The sequence below is a fragment of the Lichenostomus cassidix genome, unplaced genomic scaffold (assembly GCF_008360975.1).
Source record: "Lichenostomus cassidix isolate B80296 unplaced genomic scaffold, HeHo_3.0 HiC_scaffold_600, whole genome shotgun sequence".
Lineage (NCBI taxonomy): Eukaryota > Metazoa > Chordata > Aves > Passeriformes > Meliphagidae > Lichenostomus > Lichenostomus cassidix.
In genome coordinates this window covers 1-8,920 of record NW_028147432.1, presented here as the reverse complement: position 1 = coordinate 8,920, position 8,920 = coordinate 1, and the positions used below count along the sequence as shown (strand labels likewise).

Genomic DNA, 8,920 nt, shown 5'->3' with positions numbered 1-8,920 from the left:
AGTTTGCAAAACTAAAGGCTTTGTGCTCATTAATATGAAAAGCTATATGGGTGGCCTGCACCTAATGTTCTTTTGTTGGCTGGACCCCAGTCAGCGCTCGCATCTAAATGACTGACCCAGCAAAGAGCTGCCCTTAAGACTGATTTGATCAAAGGGACTGAAGCTCTGTTGAGTGCAAATTCTCTAGAAAAATAAACACAGGAACTAGGAGAATGTTGGTGACAAAAGCAGAGTTGAACCTTTCAGGCTACCTCACTGCCACCTCCCCCTGCCCTTTTATTTTTAATTTATTTGATATTCTGCGTGCCAGTCCTTGTATGAAATGAGCCCTCAGCAACAAGCTGCTGGGCCTCCTCAGTGTGTCCTTTGTGCTCTCTGTGCTTCTGGTTTGGTTTGGCTGGAAAGCTTGTCCATCATGCACTCTGTGCTTGTTTCCTGTCATTCCAATGCACAGCCCTTTTCTGCTGCTTGGCATAGAAATACTCTGAATATTTTATTAGACAACTTACATCTTGCACTTCATGACATTAAATTGTATTAATCAGACTCTGTCATATCACAAGTTTCTTGAACACATTTTCAAGCCTTCCAGCTGTAGCCCAGAGGAAGCTGTTTCTGTCTTGCATCACAAAACTGGCACTTTTTTGCAAAGACAGCCCTTTACAAAGAACTCGTTGCGTGCATTAACATCTGAGGGGCTGCTTTCAAAGACAGACAAAAAACCCATGAACAAACAGCAAAACAACCAAACAACATATTAAAAAAAAAAAGTACTGTATTTTTAGCTCTTGCTTTTAATATTTTCCAAGCTGGCCTCCTTTTCCACTGCAGTGCTTTTCTTTCAGAAAAACACCCTTGCCAGACGATGTGCCTTAACAAGGAATATAGAACTTACACACAATGTATATATTGAAGCTAAACATGCAGAGTTCCCAGTATCACAATCATCATCATTTGTTTTCTGCCTATTTTTTGTCAGATTCATTTCAGAAGGGTGAGGACAGTATCTCAGCTTCGCTGGCTAGTTTAACGCCATTGCTTCCTGTTATCTGCACTTCCTTATGCTGTAGTGCCTCTGCCCATTCGTCTCTCTTGAATCACCGCCTCCTTCACCTGGTTTTTAGATGTTTTCCTGGATTTGTGGGGTTTTTTGCATTTTTTATTTCTTTCTTGGTTGCTGTTTTGTTTGCCTGTTTTGCTGGTCACACTTTGGATTTCGTTATTTTGGCTTTTTTTTCATTTAACAGTAGGAATCAGCTTGTGATTTGTATCATAAACGTTTATGAAGCACAAGCATTGCACATTAGGGTTGGTTTTGTTTTTGAAGTGATCTCAGGCCTAAAAACCCCTATGACTTTGAGCACTGAGTGCTCTCAGAAAGCAAATTGTGCATGAATAGGAAACTTGTAGTTACTATCTCCATTACACACAGAACAATGTAAAGTGGTTGAAATTGTATTTTGTGGTACAAATTCAAACCTTTATTTTGCCTTATTCTGCTGTCATGCCATAAAGTTGTACCAGATTTATCACTGAACTCGGTTCTTCCAGGATGGGGTGTTCAAGCTCATGTGGGACCTGGTGTGTTATCAGGCCAGACACATGATTGCCAAGCATAGCCAGCTCTGTCTGCAAAGAGAACAGGGAGCTACAGCTCTTAGGAACTCAGGGGTTAGTGAGCAAACAGACCAAATCCCTAATTTCTCTCAGTTACTTTACAGGAGTATTTGCTACTGATAGACTTTATATTCCTGTCCAGAGCAGGAAAAGAAACCAAACAAACAAGCTGGCAGTTTGCTTTAGTTATGAAGAGACTCTGTTCAACTGCTCTGCTCCTTGTTTGAATTAAAAGCAGAGCAAAACGATTCTGTTGGTCACATCAAACCCACCTACTTCGGATCACAGTCTGTGAAAAACATGGAAAACAAAGCCTATAAAAAATACTTCATTTTATAGTACTTACAGTTTTCTAATTCAGCCATGGGATAATTATGCCACATTGCCCTATATCAAATACCTAGGGAAATGAATAAAAGTAAGCTAAAAAATAGTGAATTAATTTCAAAAAACAAATGTGCTTCTCCTGTAACAACACTGTAACCATGAAACTTTATGTGAGCTACTAAATAACCACTTTGCTGTCCCCAAATCTATTGCCAAAATACCACTGTGACTATGTGTTACTATTTATGATCACATGGAAAGAGTTTGGGAAGAACTGCACGGCATTTAGAGATTGGAGAGAATGTGCAGATTTGTAATTAGGTTCTAAATGGCTCTATATGTGTTAAACAAGTATTTGAAACACATTGATAGTGTGCAGCTCAACGAGCAGAGCCCCTGAGAGGCTGCTGCACTCCCACCCCAAGTGATTTAGCCAAGTTCTTTCACACCGTTTGCTTTATGAGGAGCCTCCTGCACAGCAGGGCCCAGAGCTGGCAAGGCTCCCCAGCACGGCTGGAGCTGCTGGCACACCTTGGCCCAGGTGGACAGCTGCCCCTCAAGGCCCCAGCGAGCAGGGGATGGCTCCGGGCAGGGTCCCTGGCCAGCAGTGGCCCCAGAGCACGTCTGCCTTTCAAGGGCAATCTTGTCCCCAACTCTTTCTCCTCCCCACCGTGCTTTGCCTCTGCCCAGTGCTCCTGGGGCTGCTCTTGGCCAGGCAGCCTCAGTGGGAGCGAACGCTGCCTTCAGCCCAAGCAGGCTCCCCAGGGCAAGGCCCAGCAGTGAAGAGGCCAATTAAAGCACTGGACAGCAGCAGAACCCTCAGCAGAGCTATTTGGACAACTATGGACTGTCACAATTCCACAACAGCATGATTATCAGTCAGGCTACAAATATTGTGAGCAGAGTTTTAAAAAACCTGTGGAGAAAAATCAACAACTTACCGTCTCTTCTCGTACAACTTCTGGATCCCAAAATAGCAACACAACAGGACAAGTGGCACAGTGAACACGGTGATTACTGTGCCTATCATGCAGGACTTGCGCACATCCTGGGGGCAAACAATTCTTGGGAGTCGCACTGGATCCGGGAAATACATTCCTGTTTCACAGGTAACATCTCTGTGAGCAATGGGGATCGTGAGCCCGAGCTGCGCACTGCTGCTGAGCTGGCAGCACCTTGGCTACGGCCAGGACGCTCTCTGTTTCCCCCAGTGCTGCGCCCTGCAGGCACCTTGCCGCCCCTTGGCACAGGCTGTGGCACCCAACAAAGCCCACAAGGCCGGGAGGAGAGCCTGCGGGGAGCACAGCTGCTTGGGCAGTCGCTCCTTCGAGGGACACGAGCCAAAGCCATCCCTGCAGCAGCTGCTGCCAGCCCCGACCCTCCCTGCCCTGCTGGGACAGCTCCCACAGCCCAAGGGGACAGAGTCAGGCCCTCGCAGGACACAGGGCTGACCCTGCCCAGTGTGGGAACCAGCGACTGCTCTGGCCCTGGGCTCGCCCTAGGGATCCTGCTCAGGGCTGCTCCTGTGCCTTGGGCCTCTGGGCACTCAGGGCAGCTCGAGGAGGCAGCTGCAGCAGGAGGGACGTTGGTGCACAAGTGCTGTTTCCCATGGGCTGTGGAATGTGCTCCAGAGGCCTCAAAGCCAAGGCATCTCCAGCTTTGGCTGCTGCCGGGCTGCTCAAGGGCAGCCCTGGGTGACGAGCTGTGCTACACAGCCCCACCGAGGACTGAGCCCAGCAAAGCCATTACCTTCTGTGGCACTGTCTGGGATCTCCTCCCTTCGAGTATCAGCGGCTGGCACAGTGCCATCGCTGTCTCCTGGATGTTCTGCCTTCAGCAAAGCCTTTTGGTCCATCTCTGGAGAAAGGAAGAGGCGTAGGTGGATCAAATGGACCATTTCCACAGTTTGAGAAGTAGAATTTTCAGAAGGCAATACTTGTCCAAGACATGGATAAGGATCAGGAAAAAGCCCAGGCTCTTCAGGCTGGGCCAGGGACCTCCCTCCTCCCAACATCTACCCCTCCTGATCTCCCGCGGAGACTGGGAAGTTGCAGGGGATCTCAGGGTCAGCATTGCCCTTGGTGCAGTTTGGACACCCTGTCAGCTGATGCCAAATGCCTTCCTGCAGAGGCTGGGGAGAAGCTGCAGCCAGGCCAGGCTGGGAAACAGCCCTGCAGGGAGTGAAGGCAGCAGTGGACCAGTGAAGCTGCAGTGGATCCCTCCCCGCTGTGCTGGGCACAGAGTGTCCAGATGTGCAGGAAAAGGGCCTGGGTGCTGAGTCTGAGGAGAAGGCTGAGGGAAATGCACCCACCATGCTGTGTCTCCAATTCAGCCAGAATTTTGTCCACTTGTTCAGATACCTCCAGGGATTCCTTCTCTTCTGTAACTTTTTTCTTGCCTCTGTAAGGACCTTAGAGCAAAGCAGTTCCATTTTCCTATTAGTGGATCACACCAAAGCAGTGCTCAGCCCGTGGGCTCAGCAGGGACACACTACTCACCCCTGCGACGAGAGCCAGGTTTGTGCTCAGCAACCAGAAAAGGAGCTGGAAGAGTCCTCCCTGCAGACACACCTGTAACTCAACAGCCAGAGAAGCTTCTGGCACCTGGTTCTTGCCAAGTTGCCAATGATTATTCTCTGAGGGGAAGTTGAGAATTAACTGCAGAGGGCTCCCAAGCATTCCAAACCCCCTTTTATCCTTGCTGCTGGAGAAGCCTTCCCAGCACCCTCATCTAGAAGAGAGCACATATCAGAACTGTTTCCATGGTGTGCTGGGATCCCCTTCTGCCTTAGGGAACTGGGCACTGCAAGGGGGTTGGGTAAGGCTGTGGGAGCCAGATGTCAGTGGACATGGCCAAATCTGAGAAGGGCCTGGGGTGCTCTGGGCTGGCTCCTGTCCACTATCCACCTTCTTTGCAGGCCCTGTGCAACATCCCTGGAGAGGAAACTGGAACAGCCCAGGGCCTCTCGGGGCTCTCTCACTTCCACAGAGGAAACCCTCACTAAAATGCAGCAGGCAGTGTCACAACTATCCCTCCCTCCCTCTCCCAGACAGCTCCCACAGCCCAAATGGATGGAGTCAGCCCCCTCAGGGCACACTGGAGCCTTGGTGTCTTCCCCTGCCGTTTTCCCATCATGGGCACCTCTTGCAGTAACTCCCAGTTTTCAGGACATGTCACTGACACAGGGACCCCAGCAGGACTGCTCAGTAGCCGAGTCCCCTGAGCCCTCTCGGGATAATTCATGTGTGCTGTGCCTGTCTGCTCCAGGCTGCTCCTGCCTGCACTGCCAAGAAGCAGAGATGGCAGCTCAAGCCTCAGCAGGGCTCAGGCCCAGAGGACGCAGGAGGGTGGGGGGTTCCCTCCAAACCCCTTCCCAGTGTGGGAACCAGCCATGGCTCTGGCCCTAGGCTTGCTCTAGGGATCTTGCTCAGGGCTGCTCCTGTGCCTTGGGCCTCTGGGCACTCAGGGCAGCTCGAGGAGGCAGCTGCAGCAGGAGGGACGTTGGTGCACAAGTCCCGTTTGCCATGGGCTGTGGAATGTGCTCCAGAGGCCTCAAAGCCAAGGCATCTCCAGCTTTGGCTGCTGCTGGGGGAAGAGCTGCTGCCACAAAGCCCTACCAAGGGCTGAGCCTCGCACAGCAATTACCTTCTGTTCCCCTGCCTGGCATCACCTCCCTTCCTTCAACAGAGGCTGCCATCGAGGCATTGCTTCCTCTGGGAAGTGCCGCCTTCAGCACAGTCTTTCGGTGCATCGCTTGAGAAAGGAAGAGGCACAGCTTAATCAGAAAGAAGCATTTCCCATTTTGACAGGTGGAATCTTCAGAAAGCAATACTTTTCCAAGAAATGGATAAGGTCCAGGAAATTGGATGGGCTTCTGGGGACTCCACCAGGACCCTCCCTCCTCCAAAAGCTGCCACTCCAGATCTCCCTGGAAACTGGGAAATTGCAGGGGATCAAAGGGTCTGCAGGACCCATGGGGCAGTTTGGACACCCTGTCAGCTGGTGCCAAATGCCTTCCTGCAGAGGCTGGGGAGTAGCTGCAGCCAGGCCAGGCTGGGAAACAGCCCTGCAGGGTGTGAAAGCAGCAGTGGAAAAGCGAGGCTGCAATGGATCCCTTCCTGCTGTGCCGGGCACAGAGTGTCCAGATGGGCAGCAAAAGGCCCTGCTGCTGCGTCTCAGGAGAAGGCTGAGGGAAATGCACCCACCATGCCAGCTCTGCAGCTCACTTAGCATCTGGTCCAGATATTTTGCTGCCTCCAGGGATTTCCTGTCTTCCATAATTTTACTCTTCCCTCTAAGAGGACCTTAATGGAAAGCAATTCCATTTCTCTTTCGGGCCAGACTGTCAGTGAGTGAACCCTGGCAATGGGATCCCTCCTTGGCACTCCCTCACCTCTGCCTTCCACTCAGGAGCACAGGCAGAGGCACCACGTGCCTGCAGTGGCCCCACACTGGGATGGAAGGAGCCCCTTGCAGAGCAGGCAGGGCACAAAGGACTGCCGGGGGCTGCCAGCCGCTCCAAACTCCGCCCCAGCCAGAGCCAGGGCTTGGCAGCAGCAGCAGGAACCCCTCAGGCTCCCTGGGGCCATCAAAGGAGCCGCGCAAGGCACAGAGCCCCGGGGGCACATCCCTGGGCCCAGAACCTTCCCTCTCTGCTCTTCTCTGTGCCTGCACAGAGCACGCGGAAGGAGCAGCTGGCATTTCGCACGGGAAGAAGACTGACAGCTAAATGCTCCTTCCTCCCACTGACAGCGATCCTGCGGGATCACTCAGGGCTCGAGAAGGGAGCAGGGCAAGATTTCCAGATTCTTTCAACCTTCAGAGGATTGTAAGGGAAATGGCACATGAGTGAGATCTTGCCATGTTGACAGTGATTATTCTGTCAGGAAAGGGATTGTGAGAACTTACCTTCACCAAGCTCCAAGATATTCAAACTGTCATTCACCAGCTTTTCGAGATTATCCATCTCACGTTCCCAATCTAGAAGAGAGCACAGATTGCAACCATTTCCGTGGTGTGCTGGGATCCCCTTCTCCATTAGGGAACTGGGCACTGCAAGGGGGTTGGATAAGGCTCTGGGAGCCAGATGTCAATGGACATGACCAAAGCTGCAGAAGGGACTGGGGAGGTCTGTGCTATCTCCTGGACACAATCCACTGTCTTCGCAGGGTCGGTGAAACATCCCTGGAGAGGAAACTGGACCAGCCCAAGGCTCCTCGAGGCTCTTTCACACCCCAGCAGGAAGACACTCACAGTCCCTCAAAAGAAACACTTACTAAAGCCCTGGGGAAATGCATTCCCAATACTGTCTAGGGGCAAGAGGCCTCTGTCCCAGGAAAGGGGGAGGCAGGCTGCTGGCTCACCTGCTCTCCACGCTCCCACCGGAGCAGCCTGGGCAGCCCTGGCATGCAGGGCCACTGCCAGGAGGAGCAGGAGGAAAAGGCGCAGAGCAAGGGCCATGGTGCCTTGCCCTCAGCCAGTCCCACAGCTCTTGCTGCCACCACTGTCCTGACACCGCTGTATCAATGTCAGCACCGCTGCTGCCGCTGCTGCTGCAACAGTTGTGGTCAAGGACTGACTGGTCGGTCGTTGTGGTGCTGTGCAACCACAGGGCTCTGTGACCTCTGTGACCTCATGGCCCTGCTGTGACGTCAGAGCCCTGCTGTGACCTCATGGCCTTACTTGTAGCCCCAAAGTGCAACCCCATCTGTACTAATGAACTGCCTTGATTTTAAATCTTTTGCTACATCAAAAGGCCATTGCTTAGCAAAGACCTTTGTTTTGCCTGCTGACATTTCTTGTAATGCTATGTCCCTGGAGATGCTCCTGATGGCTTCCCTCTTTTTCTGCACATAGCCTTTGAGGAGCTCCTGAAATACACAGAATCACATGTGCTGATAGCATTTCATCTCCAGTCGTGTACAGAACACTTCAAGTCACACCATGCGCTTGGAGTACTCTCTCAGCCTTGCTGCTGCCCTGGGGTGCCTGTTTCAGTGCCCAACCACCCTCTGGACAAAGAATCTTTTTCTAATATCTAACCTAAGCCTCCCCTGACATAACTTCAGGCCATTCCCTATGACCAGTGGCCACAGAAAGAGAGCACTTCCTGCCTCTCCTCTCCCCATCACGAGGAAGCTATAGACCCCAATGAAGTCTCCCCTCAGTCTTCCCTTCGCCTGGCAGAAGAGACAAAGTGCTCTCCACTGCTCCTCACACAGCTTCCTCTCAGCCCTTTCACCTTCTTCACTGCCCTCCTTTGGACACTTTCTTCTATTGTAGTGACCAAAACTACAAACAATATTTAAGGTGAGGCTGCCACAGTGCAGATCAGAGCAGGACAATGCCCTCCCTGGCCCAACAGGCCATGCTGGACCTGATGTGCCCCAGGACACAGAAGTTCCCCCCTGGCTGCCAGGGCAGTGCTGACTCATATCCAACTTTCCATGCACCTCTTTCCCCAGCTTGTTTGCACATCCAGGGTTGCTCCATCCCAGGTGCAGAATCAGGCACTTCGCCTTGTACATCTTCATATGCTTGGTGATTGTCCAATCCTCCAATTTGTCGAGGTCATGCCCTTAGCCCAGGCACCCCCAGCATGGGCTCCCCCAGCCGCTGCTGGTCCCAGCAGTTCTGCCTGGCTTCTCTCGGCCTCGCCTCACAGCATGGGCATCCATCGCTGCCCGACATGGAGCTCAGCAGTGCTGGTGCTGTGCTTTGCTGCACACGACACTGGTGTGACAGCTGCACTTTTTACTGGAACCTAAGAGCTGGGCCAACCTCTGCTCCCTGGCAGAGGAGCGCCTCGCCTTGCTAGAGCAGGGCTGCTGCTCAGTGGCGGTGTCTTGTTTGGTGGCATCCACACAGGAACAGCTGGGTAAATTTGCTATGGCAGGGACAATAGGCATGGGCACAGAAATGTGAGATGACAGGTCCAGTTCTCCCAGACTGAGGTGTTTGGCTGGCCTTGTGAATG

At 52.2% G+C, this 8,920-nt stretch overlaps 1 protein-coding gene across 1 annotated transcript; it reads right to left on the bottom strand.

Annotated features, from left to right (window-relative positions):
- Nucleotides 1–1,475: 1,475 nt before the first annotated feature.
- LOC146423021 (uncharacterized) lies at nucleotides 1,476–7,451 on the bottom strand. The gene is made up of 10 exons (XM_085045305.1): nucleotides 7,308–7,451; nucleotides 6,853–6,924; nucleotides 6,150–6,248; nucleotides 5,590–5,697; nucleotides 4,443–4,514; nucleotides 4,256–4,354; nucleotides 3,694–3,801; nucleotides 2,886–3,042; nucleotides 1,964–2,017; nucleotides 1,476–1,629 (listed from the first exon to the last, which is right to left on the bottom strand). The coding sequence occupies exons 1-9, from the start codon at nucleotides 7,402–7,404 to the stop codon at nucleotides 2,005–2,007; spliced, it is 825 nt and encodes a 274-aa protein (XP_084901431.1). The 5' UTR covers nucleotides 7,405–7,451; the 3' UTR covers nucleotides 1,476–1,629; nucleotides 1,964–2,004.
- Between the last annotated feature and the right edge of the window lie 1,469 nt (nucleotides 7,452–8,920).

Bases quoted from the DNA above. Each gene is read 5' to 3' on its own strand.
- LOC146423021 (XM_085045305.1), bottom strand. From the start codon at position 7,404: ATGGCCCTTGCTCTGCGCCTTTTCCTCCTGCTCCTCCTGGCAGTGGCC. The intron at 6,249-6,852 runs GTAAGTTCTCAC...CTTTCCATTAAG, and splicing joins TATCTTGGAGCTTGGTGAAG to GTCCTCTTAGAGGGAAGAGT. The intron at 3,802-4,255 runs GTGGGTGCATTT...TCCTTTCTCCAG, and splicing joins TGAATTGGAGACACAGCATG to AGATGGACCAAAAGGCTTTG.